The sequence below is a fragment of the Bubalus kerabau genome, chromosome 12 (assembly GCF_029407905.1).
Source record: "Bubalus kerabau isolate K-KA32 ecotype Philippines breed swamp buffalo chromosome 12, PCC_UOA_SB_1v2, whole genome shotgun sequence".
Classification (NCBI taxonomy): Eukaryota; Metazoa; Chordata; class Mammalia; order Artiodactyla; family Bovidae; genus Bubalus; species Bubalus kerabau.
The window spans coordinates 26,338,626-26,357,564 of NC_073635.1; the positions used below are offsets into that span (position 1 = coordinate 26,338,626).

At 42.5% G+C, this 18,939-nt stretch overlaps 1 protein-coding gene across 5 annotated transcripts in view; it reads right to left on the reverse strand.

The window, feature by feature from the left end:
* Window positions 1-8,243: 8,243 nt before the first annotated feature.
* NBEA (neurobeachin) overlaps window positions 8,244-18,939 on the reverse strand; it is a 661,454-nt gene continuing 650,758 nt past the window's right edge. For all 5 annotated transcript variants that reach the window (XM_055542371.1, XM_055542373.1, XM_055542372.1 and 2 more), the window contains 4 exons: window positions 14,400-14,501; window positions 11,803-11,999; window positions 10,542-10,693; window positions 8,244-8,728 (listed from right to left, as the gene is read on the reverse strand). In XM_055542371.1, the coding sequence (XP_055398346.1) occupies window positions 8,638-8,728; window positions 10,542-10,693; window positions 11,803-11,999; window positions 14,400-14,501 (542 nt within the window). In that variant the 3' untranslated portion in view covers window positions 8,244-8,637. The remainder of the gene's footprint in view (window positions 8,729-10,541; window positions 10,694-11,802; window positions 12,000-14,399; window positions 14,502-18,939) is intronic.

The window sequence follows — 18,939 nt, forward strand, 5'->3', positions numbered from 1 at the left end:
AGGCCTCCCTGTCCATCACCAACCAGACTCACGCCCATCGAGTCGGTGATGCCATCCAACCATTTCATCCTCCGTTGTCCCCTTCTCCTCCTGCCTTCAATCTTTCTCAGCATCAGGGTCTTTTCAAATGAGTTAGTTCTTCCCATCAGGTGGCCAAAGTATTGGAGTTTCAGCTTCAGCCTCGGTCCTTCCAATGAACACCCAGGACTGATTTCCTTTAGGATGGACTGGTTGGATCTCTTTGCAGTCCAAGGGACTCCCAAGAGTCTTCTCCAACACCACAGTTCAAAAGCATCAATTCTTCGGTGCTCAGCTTTTTTTATAGTCCAACTCTCACATCCATACATGACTACTGGAAAAACCATAGCTCTGACTAGACAGACTTCTTACTGTTCTCTATTTTTTAAATTTTTGCTATATATATATTTTTTTTTTGGCCGCAGCATGCAGAACTTCCTGACCTGGGATCAAACCTGCGACCCCTGCACTGGAAGTGCGGGGTCTTAACCACTGGACCACCAGGGAAGTTCAACTGTTGTCTATTTTAAAATTCCAGTGTATGGATATGCATTTTTGTGAATGTTATTATCCTCACGCTCAGCCTGCCATTTCAACTATTCCATCTTCATTAGGAAGCCAAAGATCTCCCATTTTCTCATACATAAAAAAGACACACCAGCACAGAAACAAAGCACTTTAAGACTCACGATGCCCCGGGGAGAACTAGCATGTGCTGAGCGCTCGGGGGCCTCTGGGCCATTCCCGGGCCAAGGGCACTGCTGTCCTATCTCCTTTCTTCTGGAAACAACCCTCTCCTGGCGACCCAGGCTTCCACTTTCCCCCGGGGCTTAGCCTCTAGCAGTGGGTCTTTTGACCAGCTCAGCAGTGCATTTACACAATGGTTTTAGTATATTTGATCCAATATCTTAGTCTTTCCATTTGGGAAGGAAGTATGGTCTACCACTTGGCCTGAAATAGGGGTGCTTTCTGCTACCTCACCAACAAATCACCCCTCTATTTCAATAACCAAGAACTGGTTTTCTCTGCTTGTAAGAAACCTGGGTGATGGAGGGGAAGCCCCTTCTCCAATACCCTCGGGGCTCCCTCTCTTTCTGGTGACCTAGGGAAAGAAGTGAGAGCAGGGCGTGCCGGTGGGGCTAGGCTTTGGGACACTCGCACCCCCTCTATCTGGGCTCTGCAACCCCTCCTTCTGCCTCACAGGACCGGATGGAGGAAGGTGGACAGGGGCCCTCTAGGAGCAGCAGGGGTTTCTGACAGAACCTGTGTTCTCTGTGGGTGAGGCTGAGCCAGCGGCCTCCATGGCCTCCAGTAGATGTATGTTTGGATCTAGCGCTGTTTAACCACCTGGTCAGAGAGGAAGTTAGCTTGGTTTCATCCGGGGCAGAAGCTGGCACCCCTGGCTTGTGATGCCTCATCCCAGACTTTCAGGCCTGCTCTGCTCCTGAGGAGAGGTGCCAGGCTGAACCAGAGGTGGGTTTCAGGATTTCAGGAAAGAACATTCCAAACACATTTAGGGCATTACCTTTATCTGACCAGGGCTTCCACTTCCCTCATAGCTCAGTTTGTAAAGAATCCACCTGCAATGCAGGAGACCCTGGTTTGATTCCTGAGTTGGGAAGATCCCCTGGAGAAGGGATAGGCTACCCACTCCAGTAATCTTGGGCTTCCCTTGTGGCTCTGCTGGTAAAGAATCCACGTGCAATGCAGGAGACCTGGGTTCGATTCCTGGGTTAGGAAGATATCCTGGAGAAGGGAAAAGGCTACCCACTCCAGTATTCTGGCCTGGAGAATTCCATGGACTGTATAGTCCAAGGGGTTGCAAAGAGCCAGACACAACTGAGCAACTCTTACTTTCACTTTATCTGACCAAGACAGACATGAAAAATGACTATCTACAATTTCCACACTTTCATTTGAAAGCAAATGTTCAGCACACATAAAAGGCATCATCTCAGAATAAGAATAGTTGAGCAAGTGTAGTTTGAGGAGAAACTCAATCTCTGGCCTTTGATTTCACTTCAGACCAAGGCTATCTTCATCCTGGGCTTTCAGATCAGGCTTGGGAAGTGCTGGCCTAATTACACAGGGGAATACGAGGGCGGTCCCCCTCCTCTGCCCCATGCGGGAACAGACTGTGGTCGACTGCAGCTGCTGGCACTGGCAGTGGGTGCTCAGGGCCTCCCTCCCTCATCCCACACTCTGCACCCCTGGGTGCTGGATGGAGGGTGGGGGAGAATGACCAGGCAGTTAAACAGCACCAGATCCATTAGAGGCGGTGGAAGCCACTGGCTCAGCCTCACCCACAGAGAACACGGGTTCCATCAGAAAACCCTGGCTGCTCCTGGAGGGCCCCCTGTTCACCTTTCCCCATCTGGTCCTGAGAGGCAGGGGAAGGGCTTGCAGAGCCCAAGTAGAGGAGGTACAAGTGTCCCAAATCCTGGCCCCACGGGCAAGTCCTGCCCTCACTTCCTGACTTACTGCCTGTGTGGCTGGTGGAGGCAGAGGTCCTGACCTCCGGCCATCAGCAGCCTAGTAGGACAAAACAGATGAGTGGGTTGGATGACCTCTGAAGCCCCTCAACAACACACCTAAGGGATGCTCCCCTGGGGTACCCCCAGCTCTACTCCACCCCTGTCCCAGGCATAGCCTAGGGCTCTTCTGCTTTCAGAATAATCTCCGTGGGAACCTCCTGCCATCAGAGGGGAGGGAAGTCTGTACAGAGGCATCTGAGTTTCTAACCACAGGTGTCTCTACCAGGGTTTTGGCTCTAACCACCAACAGGGAAAACAGTTTACCATCCAAAAGAATGATCACTCAGGGAAGAATAAGAATAAGACGCTGGCTCTCCCAGCAGCGTTGAGTGACCTCCTGTTCTGTTTCTGTGTGATCAGGAAGGGGCATCGCAGAACAGAACTCAATCAAAGGGCATCCTTCCTTTCCTACTAGGTGCTAAACAGACCTGAGTCCAGATTTACGACTGCAGGTGGTGGCGGGAAGCTGCCGGCTCAGCCTCTCCCACAGAGAGCAGAGATTCCATCCAAGAACACATGCAACGCAACCCTCCTGTGAGTTTTGGCCACATCATAAACACCCTCCACCTGGTGCCTGAGGGCTTCGTTGTTTGGGGGAATACTTCACGGAGAGGCAGCCCATTATGATTTGGGAAGAATGCGGCACACCTGAAGAGCCGAGCCTCCGAGAGTCTCCATTACCTGCCCAAGGTCAGCGAGCAGGAGTTAGGGCTCAGACCCAAGTCTTCAGTTTTTTTTTTGCCTCCACATGACCCAGGCATTTACTTATTCATTGGTTTATTCATTCATTCAATCGACATTTTCAAGGGCTTAGCATGTCGGTTCACAGTCCGGTGGGGAAGACAGACACATAAACGACAGTGACAGCGTGGCTGTGTGCTGAATGCCTGCCACACCAGAAGGAAAAGTCTTGGCAGCTGAGTTGTCATGTAGTGGAAGGGAGATGTGTGTCAGTGAGAATACAGGGAGATGGTGCAAAAGGAGAGGCGTGTGCAAACAACCCTGTGAACAGAGAGATGGGTACCAGCTACGTGGGGATGGGGGCTTCCTGGAAGAGGTGGCATGGTGCCAAGGCCACTGTCAGAAGGAAAAAAGTGCTCATCAAGATGGGACAGTCAAGACAGTGGACCTAAAAATCACAGGAGAAAGGGGCAGGTGAAGATCGTGGGTGCTGGCTAAGGACAGGACTGGCTCAGGGCTGACATATTCAAAGCAGGCACAGGAGCCAGCGTGAGGCAGGATACATTTCTAACTTTTATTTATTTTTTTAAGATTTTTTTTTCTTGATGTGGACCATTTTTAAAGTCTTTATTGAATTTTTTTTTTTTTTACAATATTGCTTCTGTTTTATGTTTTGCCTTTTTGGCTGCCAGGCATGGGGGATCTTAGATCCCCAACCAGGGATTGAACCTGTACCCCCTGCATTGGAAGGCAAAATCTTAACCACTGGACCACCAGGATAAATCTCCATTTTTAACTTTTAAAAGTATACTTTTTTTTTTTTCTTTTTTCCACCAGAAAAGGAAACAAACTTTTACTGGACCACTCAGTGAATGCTTACAAAGTGAATGAGCTGCAGGAAACACGTGGCTGAGGAGGAGTCCAGCACTCTACCACACACCCCCAGCGCCCAGAAACCCCCTGTATGGCCCTTAATTAGTCACGACCTCCCACCCAGTAATCACAATGCTCATTTCTGAAAGCACGTATCAGTTTCACCAGTCTTTGTACTTTATATAGCATGGAGTCTGCACTCTCTTGTGATGGGATTTTTAAGTCAACATCTATGTTTGATTACCAGGAACAAAGCTGCCAAGAGCATTCTTTTCCATGTCTTGTTGATGGATGGAAGTAGGGGTTTCTTTTGGATCTTTACCTAAATATGAGATCGTGGGGTCATACATAGGCTAGGAATAGATGCAGCTTTACCACCAAATTTGGATTTGTCACGTTTTTCTAAGCAGAGCCAGGAGCAGGGAATTGTATTAATTAAGGACACTTTGATTTGTTCTCAAGCACCGAAAAATACAGCTTTGATCAACTTGGTGGGGTGGGGTGGGGGGAGTATTCATTGGCTATTGACTAAAGCAGGGGTCCAGAATTGGGACGCCTCTAAGAATGAGGGCAATTTGGGTGCCCAGGGACTCGTGGCTGGCAGACAAGTGTTCCCGCTCTGGCATCCTTTCACAGCTTTATTCTCTATTGCACATGGGCTTTCTCTACACAGTGGAGAACTGGTTGCTGGCAGGCCCTGGTTTCTCAGTGACAGGTTAGTAGGTGACAGTCCAGTGACACTGTAAGAAAGGGAAGACATCTCTTCCTAGCTTCAAAATACAAAAAAAAAAAAATTGGTGAGGGGCTTCCCTGGTGACTCAGTGGTAAAGATCCCGCCTGCCAATGGCAGGAGACACAGGTTCCATCCCTGAGCCGGGAAGAATCCCACATGCCTTGCACCACAGCTATTGAGCCTGTGCTCTGGAGCCGCAATCTCTAAACCCACCTGCTGCGGCTCCGGAGGCCCGCGGGCCCTCGAGGCCCTGCTAGGCAACCGGAGAAGCACCAGCAGGAGAAGCCCCTGCACAGCAACTAGAGAGGAGCCTCCTGCTCCCCGGCGACTAGAGACAAGCCCAGGCAGCAACCAAGACCCAGCACAGCCAAAACCAAACAAATAAAATTATTAAAAAAAAAACACACATTTTTGGAAGGTCACTGGTAAACCTACCCCTGACCAAGCACCGGGGTCAACAGAAAAGGGGGTGATGTGGTGGGACCAGGATGGAACCATGAGGTCCCAGGGGTTGAGTGCCAGTTTAAAAAAAAAGTCATATGATAAGTAGGGGAGGAGGAGGTACCCCCAGAAAATCCACAGCAGATAAACAGGGAAAGCGACGCCAAACAGGTGAAAATGAAAGGCGCCCCCTAGACTGTGGAAAGTGACGGCTACCTCGCCAAAGCTCAACTTAGGCTTTAAAACACCCCAGCGTAGAGACGATTAGCCCCATTTTAACTGACGAGAGAACTAAAAACTTACTTCCAGAGTGAGAAGTCGAATGACGCGACCCAGCCCTTCGTTGGTTGAAAATGCCCAGAATATGAGAAGCTCTTAAAACTCTGTTGGCGTCGCTTCTTCCGACGGGATGAAAGTGGGCAGAGAGTAGGAATTTAAGGCTTTGAATAGTCCTTCTTTTAAAGTCTCGGGCACTGCTGGCATTTGGAAATTCCCGGTACCTTCACGGGAAAGGCCCCCGGCTATGGCCTCCTCCCGCGTTTTTTGCAGTCAACGTCTTTGCAGCAAATAATTATGCTGTATAATTAACTGGCGTAAGGCGATTTTGTCGTAAAAGATGACCTAGCTGACCGTCTGATACACAGAAAAGGAATCACGACAGTCGATGATGATTTGCCCCAAGTGTTACATTTCTTCTTTTCAAACACATTACGTTGGAGGAGAAAGAGGCCGAGGGCCTGGAAGGAAGGTGCAGACTGGGACTCACATCTCCCACAAAACTCTGGAACTTCTATCAGCGGAGCTGTGGCAACACACCAGTGGAGCACACAGCAGTGTGGAGGCCTTTCACTACCCAGCACAGAGCTCAGTGACAAATATGCATCCTAGAATTTGAAAAGTGATCATCAGTACCTCTTTTAATGAAGCAAGAGACTTTATGGAAAAAGCGCAGTGCCAAATGAGGAAATAAATCAACAAGCAAAAAAAAAAAAGTAGAAAATACTATGAACATAAGACTTAGGAGACAAGTGTTTAGGTACAGCCTCCAAAGTAAAATCAGTTATTTGAGCAGTATTACCATGAATCTACACACATTTTAAATGTATTAAAGTGTTTGTATTTTGCCATTACTTTTTAAAAAAAATTTTGTTACTCATTGTTCATGTTTCATTATGTCCTTCTTAATGCCCTCTTCTATATTCCATTATTTTATCTTTTACAGCAAAATTACCTTACGGACAATTAGTTACGGCAAAAATGTTCGTGGAAAAGATGTCTACAGCAAAGAAACTTGTGGCAAAAATACCTGGAACCGTCCCTGTCAGTAACTGGATTGTGCAGAGGAAACAACAAGAACTGGTTCCTTGGGGTTGCAGGTGCCCCAGACCCCTGCCAGATGGTCAAGCCAAGCAGCTCAAGTGTCAGCGAATTATGGACCATCATTAGGACTCTAGTTCATGTTCATAGATGCTCTAGGCCTTTACATGAGGTGACACTGATTTCTTAAACTTGTAGGACAACATAATGAATGCATGTAAGTGAAGTGTCCAATGAAATGTGGAACAATCAGTGAATTCTTTGCATATTTTATTTTTCTTTTTTTGATTTCCAACTCACACACATCTGGCATATTTTACATCTTTGCAATAAAACATGGTTACAATAGCTTAAGGAATTTATATATCCAAAATATTTCACCATGATCTCAAGATGAAATGAACTTGTCTTCCAGATGTTCATTATCCTCCCAATTCTAAGCTACAAACTCAAGATATTGCTTACAGCCTGGTGATGAATAACTTAATCATTACGCCGATTCCCCAGAATTTCAGAATCTCATAAATACAAACAACAATGAAGAAGGAATTCAGTGCTAAAACTTACTAGTACAAGGTGGATAACAAATAAGTAATCACATCAATAAATAATGATATGTTTCTGGTGCAAAGTGCCAATACAAAGAACCCATTATCTTGTTTTATCTTTTTAAATAAATGACTGCAAGTGAGTGTAAGTTCTGAGAAAATTACATTCCTGTAACATGCCTCATAGCCCTACCGACACAATATGTACATCTATGACGATACGGTCACCAAATATACAAAGAAGAAACATGAATAAAGTGTATATACCCCTGGGTGTATAACTTGATCAGTACAATGTATGGAAAATCATTTGATAGCGTCATTTTATATCATAAAAGATGAAGTGCCTTAGGCTAAGAATGTGGCTTTAGGTGAGAATTTCACAAGAACCTAAAAGAATAACTTCAGTTATTGTTATAATAAAGTCTGACTTATTTATTAAAGAAACTAAGCTATTCAAGAACCAAAGAGAGAGAAAAATTAAAAAACAGCAAAAAAAAAAAAAAAAAAAGTTAGCATTAGATCTCCTCCCCTAATGTACACACGCTAAGCCAGCAGGATGAGTCTGGAAGAGTTGTCCAGGAGTTGGGAAGTCATCACTAAGGAACTAACAATCGGGATTCCTATTTATACAATAAAACCAGGACCTCATCCCTAAGCCCCCTTTCTGCTGTGTCTTCAAATTATGAAGGGTAGGGCTGAATTTTCTTTGTATAAAGTACCAAAAAATGGCAAAGAATGGCTTAGTATCCAAATGCTTTATGAGCAAATTTCATGTAGAGGGATGGAATTCAGATTAAAAAGTGCAAATTATATTTTGGTGAAAATGTGAAAAATTATCGATTGAGCCCAAATTCAATCCTTTCATACAAACGGTGTCCTTGGACAGATCTTACTATTCCCTACTGTCAGTGCGCCTGTTCCATCAAGACATAGGGATTAAAGAACATGCAAGTTGTAACTCCACAATAAAATTAAGAAACAGTTTTGTTCTTTATACAAGGTTTTACTTTTACAAAAGTATCCCTTTAAATAAGATGCATCTGATGTACAAAGTATCAAACGTGGTTTTTTGTTTTTTGTTTTTTTCTTCTCAGCTTGAAAAGAGGCTGGAAATGGGATGCAGGTTAGGTTCAAAGCTTAAACTTTGTAACAACTGGACACAAGGTTCCTCAGAATTGTCAAAAGTCTCTTGTGACACGTCCTACCACCTTTTCTCAATAAACAACAATATATGAAATAATTACCAAAACATCTCCTAATTCATATAATTTACATGATATAAGCTTGCCTGGTAGCAGCTGGTGTTCAGTCGTGAAAAAACACACAAAGTAAAATGGCTGCTGACGACAATGTACAGCTATTGCTGGGTGTGATGGAATGTACAAACGGAGGTCGATGTAGACGAGTTTTTCTTCCACCAGAGATATTGCCTTTCCATGCAGCACTTGTGCTCTCAGCTTTAACTTGGCTTTTGGTTCTTCATTTGTCTTCAATATCTGTTCTGATGCTCATAATGCCACCGATTAAAATCTATATTAAAAGCTACAATGCTACCAGAAGCCATGCCAGTGATCAGAGTCCTGGAAAAGCAGAGACAGTAGTTAAGAAAGACACAAAATCACTGACATGGTTCTACTTTACACTAAACAATAGCATGATCTCAAAGTTCACCAAGTTTTTGTTTTGCGTGCCCTGAGACAGGATTAAAATTTATTCTTGGTTCTCCTGAGAGAAGCTGACTCAATCCAACACCTGGACCGCTGGGCCAAGTGTTATCAACTTGATCCCAAAGCTCATCAGATAAATACCTTTTTGAGGACAGCATCTTCACTGCATGTTTGTCTGTCAGTGTATAACTCATGTGCACGTACTACTGTTTGAACCTATCAGGGGCATTATAAAACACCAAGAACAACTGAAATTAGGGATGAGCTTGAAAAAGAAATAGAAACTTGACTAGTATCTTTCCTCACTCCTCCCGGGAGATGCTAACACGAGTGCAGCCTTGTCTGTGCGCTCATCTAGTAGAGAGTATATGAGAGGGTGAGTATCTCACAAAGCCCTTCCTGCCCTCCGGCACCCCTCGAGAGGAGCTAATCACTTCCTCTTCCTGTTCCTATGCTCCTGCCTCCCTCATATGTATTTATTATGATTATTGGAGCTCCTTGGGATTAGTGGTCTTGTTTTATATCCTCCAGACTGTGCACAGTCCTTAATATACAATGGTGGCAGAAAATGTTTGCAACATGAATACATGAAAGGGATAAGAATGCCGGGGAATCTTGAAATACTTAAGAACACAAATTATTTCAAATACTTTAGAAACATGAATCTATTTACAAATAATTACACAGTAAGCCACTCCCATTTTTCACGAATATGGACTCTGCTTAAATTTTCTTAAAAAAAAGGTTGAGCTGCAGATCAAATATCTCTTCCCCAAACTAACTTAAATTTTATTGCTTTTCTTGATGACTTCAGGATCATTTTACTATAGTGTGAAGATACTTCATCATGTAAATCTTAATATTCATACTATTTTAAAACCAATACTTATAAAGAATACATATACACATAGTTGAAATGAGTTGCCTAATGAACTTTTCTTATTTCTGTTAGATATATAGCAAAAACGAGAAATTATTTACCATATTAAGATCATATAGTTTTAATTTGTTTTTTAAATTTGGAAAATTTAGGCTTTGCATTCCAAATATTCATTTCACTTTATAATAAATGCAAAGACAAATTTTAGGAAATAACAAAATCCTGTTGCAAACTGAGGAATAACAGAAAACTATATTACTTTGTTAACATTCTTATTGATTCCTTCCAAGTAAAGATTATAGTATCTTAGGGCAATACATAAAATACCACAAAATAACATAAATGAGAGATATGTGAATAAGCAAATGGGAGGTGAGACGGTTTCAAGTAACCAGTGCCTTGTATTTGTAAAACAGAGGCCAGCTGTAGTCTGCACTTTGCATTTGGCTGCATTTAGCTAGACCTATGCCTCCAGCCAAGACTCTGCTAAAAAAATGTGTGTCTTTCACATTATGGAAGCCAGGCAGGCCTGTCTGAGACCAGGTAAAGATCTGAGAACAGAGAAGTTGGTGGGGATAACTCTACGTCTTGGAAAGTATCTAGATGAGTCTGTTCTTCTCCAGACTCATTTCTTTCTTTTTTCCCTTTATTCTCTTCCTGTTTCCTTCTTCCCAGTATCCTTTCCTAAAGTACTTACTCCTCTCCTCAATCTGCCCTTTTCAACAATAGTCCTTGTTCTATCTGGATGCTGGAGTATTTTTCATCACACGTTTCACCCTTGGTAAAATCTAAAGAACTTTCAATGACAACTCTTGACTGATTACATTTCTCCCCGACATGGCTCACCTCTGGTCATGGGATAAATCCATTGCTCTAATGCCAGCATCACAGCCAGGGTAAATGTACAGCTGCTTAAAGTCACAGGCCTGCCAGACCTCCACCACACCATTGTCCCCTCCGGTCACCAGGTTCTGCCCATCGCTGCTCAGGAGAATGGCCTTCAGACAAGGTAGAAAAGCAACCATTTCTTTCAGTGTTTCCCAAATGACCAGTGGTCACTACTGAAAGGCACTTGCCACAGGTCCCTTATCATCATCTACTTTTAGCCCTTTGTCCAAGTTTTCCAAAGTCTAACCCATAGACTTCCCAATGTAGAATTTATCAAAGTAAGTCTTACACAAAGGATCCTTTAAAACCAATTTAGGTTACAAAGTAACAGAAGTTCCAAAAAGAATATTACCCATCTAGTCCAGAAAGAACTTGAGAATTAAGTAACATGATGTTTGTTACGTTCTGAATACTAACAATGTCAAGACTTTTTAGAACAAATTGCAGAACACATTTCAAAACTGTTTTTAATAATGATAAACCAGAAATTCTAATTCATTTCTGAGTGATGGGCAATTCAGTATGTAATTTTGGTACAGGGTTTGAAAGATAAGTTTCTATGAAAATAAACTCACTTTTAAGGTCAGGAGAGTGCAGTGTAGGAATAGCTTTTTGTCAGGGGAGTTTAAGAAAAATCTCCTTAAGGGTCTAGTGAAGGAGTGAGTGAAAGTTGCTCAGTCCTGTCCACTCTTTGCGATCCCATGGACTACACTGTCCCTGAAATTCTTCAGGCCAGAATACTGGAGTGGGTAGCCTTTCCCTTCTCCAGGGGATCTTCCCAACCCAGGGATCAAACCCAGGTCTCCCTCATTGCAGGTGGATTCTTTCCAGCTGACCCACAAGGGAAGCCCAAGAATATTTGAGTGGGTAGTCTACCCTTTCTCCAGTGGATCTTCCCGACCTAGGAATTGAACTGGGGTCTCCTGCATTGCAGGTAGATTCTTACCAACTGAGCCGTCAGGGAGGCCCCCCTTAGGGTCTAACCTCTAATCAAGCAACAGCTGTCACCGTCAAAGTCTAATTCACTGAGTTAACTACTGGAGATTAAATGAACCCTGGCTTTGTTCAAAGCATCATCAATATGAATTCATATGTTTTTATAAACCAGTACACATTTACCTGAATACCTGAGAACTTCTACTACGAGTCACTGAATGCAAAATAGTCAATCTTTAACCTCTTGGCTCAGTCCCTAGTTAGACTCAACATGCAGATTTACCCGTGTTGAATCGTTGATCTCCATTTGAGCCAAAAGTTTTCCGTTGATGCTGAAATTGCTGAATCGCCCTCGTTCATAGTAGATGATACAGTGGCCTTCACTGGAAACAGAAATCAGGCGTGGAAACAAGCAGTTTTCTGGTCCTTCGAGGGCTCTGAGCAAATCTCCAGTGATTGTGTGGACGAGGCAAGGGCCCTCTGCAGAGTAGGGAACAGCAACGGCCACTCATGTTACTCTCACAAACCCGCAATCGGCACCTGAATATACACTCAGGTTTGTAGGAAGAGGCAGAAAAGAAAACTATGCTGGCAAGAGCCAAGCACTGATGTTAGATAGCAACAGACAACTGTTATGTGACACACACATGTGTCTTCCAAACTTTTCATCTGGTAAATACCTGCTCTTTTCCTTCATAGGATAATATTCATTAAAACACGATACAGTCCATACATTACATGAGAATAAAAGAGACTGTATGTCCCACAAGTGTTCTCATGTGTTTAGAAAATTTTTCTTTACAAAGTTTGGGAGAATTATCAAAACAGTTGCTAAATTTCTTTAGTATCATCAAAATTTTAACATTGTGCCACATAAAGATACATTACTGTCAATGTACCTTTTCTATGGTCTATATATAAAATGTAAAAGGCAAAATTGAGAAAATTAATCAAGTAGTTCAGACTGTAGGAACATTGTTTCAAATAAATGAAGACTGAGGCAAGAATGTAAAAGTAGCATGGGGAATGATTTATCTTGCTTCAACTGTTTCTCCCCACCCCCCACCTCAGGCAGAAACAGCACTGAGATAAAATATTCACTGCTGCTGCTAAGTTGCTTCAGTCGTGTCCAACTCTATGCGACCCCATAGACAGCAGCCCACCAGGCTCCTCTGTCCCTGGGATTCTCCAGGCAAGAACACTGGAGTGGGTTGCCATTTCCTTCTCCAATGCATGAAAGTGAAAAGTGAAAGTGAAGTCGCTCAGTCGTGTCCGACTTAGCAACCCCATGGACTGCAGCCCACCAGGCTCCTCCGTCCATGGGATTCTCCAGGCAAGAGTGCTGGAGTGGGGTGCCATTGCCTTCTCCAAATATTCACTAGCCAAGTTCATAAAAATAATTGGTTAATATAGTTTGGTATTACCTAGCCAAGGCAATGGCACCCCACTCCAGTACTCTTGCCTGGAAAATCCCATGGATGGAGGAACCTGGTAGGCTGCAGTCCATGGGGTCGCTAAGAGTCGGACACGACTGAGCGACTTCACTTTCACTTTTCACTTTCATGCATTGGAGAAGGAAATGGCAACCCACTCCAGTGTTCTTGCCTGGAGAATCCCAGGGACAGGGGAGCCTGGTGAGCTGTCGTCTATGGGGTCGCACAGAGTCGGACACGACTGAAGCGACTTAGCAGCACATCCTTTAGAAATACTCCATAAAACTGTATATGAATTTTATTCCTATTTTTCAATCAATTGATTTCAGTAGATATATATTTTTCAAAACAAGTGATATTATGAGGCTATACCCGAATTTTTTCCTGATTACTAAAGTAACAGATGTGCATTCCAGAAAATATGAAGAGTTAGAGAGAAAAATAGCAATCACTTATAATATCAACCATCATCTATAGAAAGTTATTGTTTTTACCCTATGTGTATTATGTGGCTTGTGTTTTCCTTTTCTTTCTTTTTTTTGCTTTATAGAATAGAATGATGTTATACATATTATTACTAAAACAGACACTTATTAAAAGACACTTATTGAAAATACCTTTTGTATTCCTCCCTGGGTTATTTACTCTTAAATACAAAAGCAAAGTGTCCCTGTGTTCAGACATCATATCCTCTATGTATAAAGCAGTCAGAATAAGGCCCTAGAAACAAAATCTGATCATCTCATCATCTTGCTAAAAACCTTCGATGGTTTTCTACTATGTTCAAAACAAACGCGAATTGCAAATCCTTGTGCCTCAGGTCTCCCGCCTCTTCACTCTTCTGTCTCCTCACCTCCGTGGTGTCCTCAGCACACTCAGCCCCTCTGGTTTTCTTTCAGTTTCTCTTAAGCATTAGGCTCCTTCCTGCCCCAGAACCTTCCATGGAGAATTGGTATCTGAGCCAGAATTAGAATCGAAGTTTCCTGACTTCTCCCGAAGCAGTACTTCTTCCATAAAAAGCCAAAAGAACTAAGTCATCATATTTCCTCTCCCACCTACCCAACCTTGAGAAGAAAGGACTAGCGGAGGGGGTGGACCCAGGGCTATGTCTGGTGAACCGCCTGAGCCCCCGTGATCTCCTTGATCATGGCTCTCTCCCCCTTGGCTTCTGAACGTGATTTGTAATGACTGCATCAGATGCGTGTGCTGCAGTTTGATTTACCAGTGTTCTGGCTAGAATGCTGGTGACCACAAAGTACTTCATAAAAATTTACATCTATCTTATATTAGTACTAGCAAATATTAATAAAACTAAACAGCTGCAAAGAACCTAGGGATTGCATTTGTCTACGGAGAGCCTCCTCAAGGAAACAAATCATAAATCATGGTTAACTTGTGAAAACAGTACAGTTTTTAAAGACCTAAAATGAAAGAAATGTCTCCTGACCTTTAGCACCACTGATAACAAGTCCAAGTTCTGCACAGACAGAAACGCAGACAACTTCATGGTCATGGCCCGTGAGGACAGCTCTTGGAGCAGGATAATCACCTGGAAGGGAACAACAGCAGTGAGTGTCCACAGACCAATAGCAGGAATGAAGGGTTCTACCATTAAATTCAACACTTAAAAATAACAATCATTAATGTTTAGTAAGGGCATTTACTATTAACAGCTGTGTGACCATGAGGCAGTTATTTAATCTCTCTGCTTTTTCCTCATCTGCAAAATGAGGAAACCTACTGTGCCTACCACACAGGAAGCTTTTGCTGTTGTTCAGTCACTCAGTCTTGTCCAACTCTTTGTGACCCCATGGACTGCAGCATGCCAGGCTTCCCTGTCCTTCACTGTCTCCCAGAGCTTGCTCAAACTCATGTCCTTTGAGTCGGTGATGCCATCCAACCATCTCATCCTCTGTTGCCCCCTTCTCCTGCCTTCAATCTTTCCCAGCATCAGGGTCTTTTCCAGTGAGTTGGCTCTACGCATTGTGGCCAAAGTATTGGAGCTTCAGCTTCAGCATCAGTCCTTCCAATGAATATTCAGGGGTGATTTCCTTTAGGATTGACTGGTTGGATCTCCTTGCAAGTCCAAGGGACTCTCAATACTCTTCTCCAGCACAGGAGTTTGAAAGCATTAATTCTTCTTTATGGCTCAGCTCTCACATCCATACACGACTACTGGAAAAACCATAGCTTTGACTCAGGATGCTTAGATGACGGCTAAGTCAACAAATGTGACCTACTTATAACATCATGATAGTGGTGAGAAATACTTTTTTTTCTTCCTGATTACTGTGAAGAAATAGAAATCAAGCTTGCCAAAACATAGGAGGTAGGTACAATTATTTTTTCTATTTTATAGAACTCCAAAGCTTTGAAAGGTTGTTCAACTTACACAAGTTCATATAGGAGCAGGTGTTGGAACTGAACCCAGAGCTAGGTAATTTTGCAACACTTGCTCTTACCCCTTTAAAAATGTTCCTTAAGATCTTCAACAAAACAGGCTGTGGTGCTTTGATTTTTTTGGAGATGGGAACGGAAAGTAGTAAAGCAAAGAAGAGACAATCAGATAATCATCTTAATTCTCCATCTGACTTTGGTGCGATCCTAGCCAAGAAAGAGCAGCTGAATATTCTGCATCAGCATTCTGACTGCCAAGTGCTTTGCCCTCTGTACCGAGTGCATGCCTTCTAAGTGACAGGTCTTCTCAGCGGGTTAGGAGTTGGGAGTATCAAGAAGACGTACGTTATAACCTGCAATTGCTTAGAACACATCCAACAACCACGGCACATCTTCCACAGGCTGACCACTGGAGGCACTCAACAATGACGAGTGTGAAGAACAAACGTGGGTGCACAGAGTGAAATGGGATTACACAGAAGAGAAAAGAGAAAGAAAAAATCCACAAATGAATGGAGAGAAAAGCAGAATATTGGTGAATAAACTGCATGCCTGTAAGACTGTGAGAAGGACCAGCAAAACTGAGAGGGCTTCTTGCCCAGCGACATCTTGCTGGGAAAGTCATTCGGAGAAGCCACTTTTGAGATGGAAATGAGGGATTGCTACAGTCTCCGTACAAAAGTGTGGAGGAAAAGGAAACAACAGAAATTCAGAGAGGAACTTTGGAAGGTGCACTGGGTATGCTGCCATCCTGGGTACAGTCTGGAGTGGCTGCTTTGGTACAAGCGAAAAGAAAGCCAGTGTCAGCTGTACAGGATAGGATATGAGGACCCAACAGACTCTGCAGTGAAACTCTGTTGAAGGCAGGGTGATCTGAAGAGGGACATGAAATGCTTATTAACAATTAACATCTGCCTATTCATGTCAGATCCAACAAATATTTATCAATGCCTTGTAATATCCAAACTATTTCCACTTTTCATTAACAACGTCACACTTATTAATGCCTTATATTGTCTCTTTAATTATTAAATAGTTCCAGCAAACCTGTATGATTTTGTTATTCATCTTGGATGTATTGTTCAGTTGATTCTACAGTATAATTTCAGCAAAGAGCAAGTATTATACATAAATAAGCCTTTGTGCATATATAAAAATATCATTATTTCATGTTGTCAGTATCATTTGACCATTACTTTTTCCTGCTTGAGAAGTCATGTTGTAACTTGGCTTGTGACTGCAACTCTTCCAGAATTCTTGGTATTTATCAAATTATGGTCTGTGTATCCTGGGATCTGTGGCTATTTTATTGAGACTGAAAAGTTCTATGAAAAATTTTAAATTTCAGATTTACATTTTGATGATACTCTATATTTTTAACCAGTTGTAAAGATGAAATCTCTCTCCACCATCAAAAATCTATGCTGTGGCAATTAAAAGTTGAAATGCACTTAAAGATTACGATGAGCTAATTAAGTCAATGTTTCTCAAACTAGATTCAAGGAGTCCAAGAACACATTCCTTAGAGTCAGAGATTTTTGGGGGGGTTAGTAATAATTTTGTACTTTTTAAAAGGGGTCAGTGTATTAGAAAGTTTGAGGAATATTATTGTAGACTATTTTTATTGATAATTAAAAAATTCAAGTTGGTAGCTTCCACACAACTATGTGCATTTTCATTTGCTTTTAGATTAAAATCATTAATTATATATTAAATATTTATAGCATATATAAGGTTAAGAGAATAAAATGAATTACCTTGTACTCACCCCCAGCTTAAAAATATAGACCATTACCAGTGGCTTTAATGTCCCCTTTCTCATACCTTAGAAAATATTAAGACTTTTGAGAAAGTTCTGTATTTCTCTCCTGTTCACTCTGCTTCATCCGGTTGTTGGGTCTGTGATCTTTCCTTTATGCTGCCTGAGATCCTGCATGCTAGCCTGTTTTTCTCTGTGAACTCATACTTTTTTCTGGATCAGGCTGAACCCCCTCCTCCATCTCGTTTCTCAGAGAGACATCCTACGCTTCCTGGGCTGCAATCCCCTCACCGTGAAGGAGGCAGTGGAGGAAGTGAATGTCCAAGGGCTAGAGCCTGTGCCCGGCTCCTGGGTCAGCCACTCCCCTGGCAACGATCCAGCCCTGGACAGTGCTCTGATTCCTGCCCCAAGTGGCAGGAGGGAAGGCTTCAATAGGTCATGCATGGAAAATTCTGTGAAGAAAGTACATAATGAAAGCGCCCTACCCAGCAAGGTACTCAATACTCTTTCCATCTGCCAATATCTCCTCCTTCAGACCCACTGGTGTTCTGTCTCCCCAGGAACTGCTCACTGTTTTCTGTGAGTTTCCTCACATCCATCAGCTTCCATTTTGTGTTTGAGACATTTCTTACCTAGATGGTGAGTGGGAGGGGAAGCTAAAAGCCCATGTTAGTCTGCCATTTGACTCTAAATTTATGCTTCAAAGATGCCCTACGTTCCCTGGCAAAATGAGGATTAATTACTGACACGATTTTATGTGTAATATCATCCTTAATTTTTCTAAGTGATTATTTTATCTTGGAGAGACTGATGAATTAAACATCTTACAATTATATATTTAATAAAATTTATATAGTTTTATAAACCTTTCCCCTATATGCCACAGAAAAAGTTAAAGGCAATCTAGTTCTATTGCAGGAAATTTAAAAAATGTACAAAAATAGTAAACATATTCCTTAAGTATGTAATACATTTTCTATGAGGAAGTAAGTTTTTCCAAGGCTTACCTCTGATTTAAAAATTTTAAAATGTTTTATTTTTCATTACAATTTCCCCAGGCCATTTGAGTAAACTGCGAAACTTAACTATTAGAAGATTTTGTAGGGCCCCTGAGAAGCATGGTTTCCTGCTTTCAACTACAGAAGAGTAAATAACATGTTATTCTGGGGTTTTGAGTTGGGGAATCTGCAGCGGCAGCGGGAGTGGGGGGTAAACATATTCCCTATATTTCATTTCACTGCCAGGGACAGATGTCACCCACCCGGACAATCATTCACAATCCTAGAAATATTCCGTCAGTGTCACACCACAATTGATGGATGTAGCTGAGGGTCAAAGGGCGCCGCACAGAGGGAGGTGCAGGTGAGACCTCTCCTCTGAGGACCAGAGTACCACTGCCCTCCTTTCAGAGTCACTTTCTCAGAAGAAGAGCTTTCTGTGTGATGGAATTATGATGAATGAAAAAAAAGAAGTCCGATTTTGAGATTCCTTCTAAGCAAGTATTTGGAAAGAGCAAACATACCAGGCTTACAATAAACAGATTCCATCCCATTTTTATCACAAGTCATTTCAATATTTTTTAAATGGATTGTGAAAAAAGTACAAAGGTATCCGATGCTGCTATCCACATAGAACTGACAAAAGAGCCTTTCAGCGTGATAGGCTGTGGCTTTCAGAGAAGTGATCAAAGTAAAGATTACTCATGGTCCTTATTATTTTAAACCTCATTTACGGGACTACTGATATGCAGGAGAAGCTTGAGTTCTTCTACATTAGAGCTAAACAAAAACAGCAGAGATTTTCTGTGATCCTCAGTGTGGTTCTGCTGGAG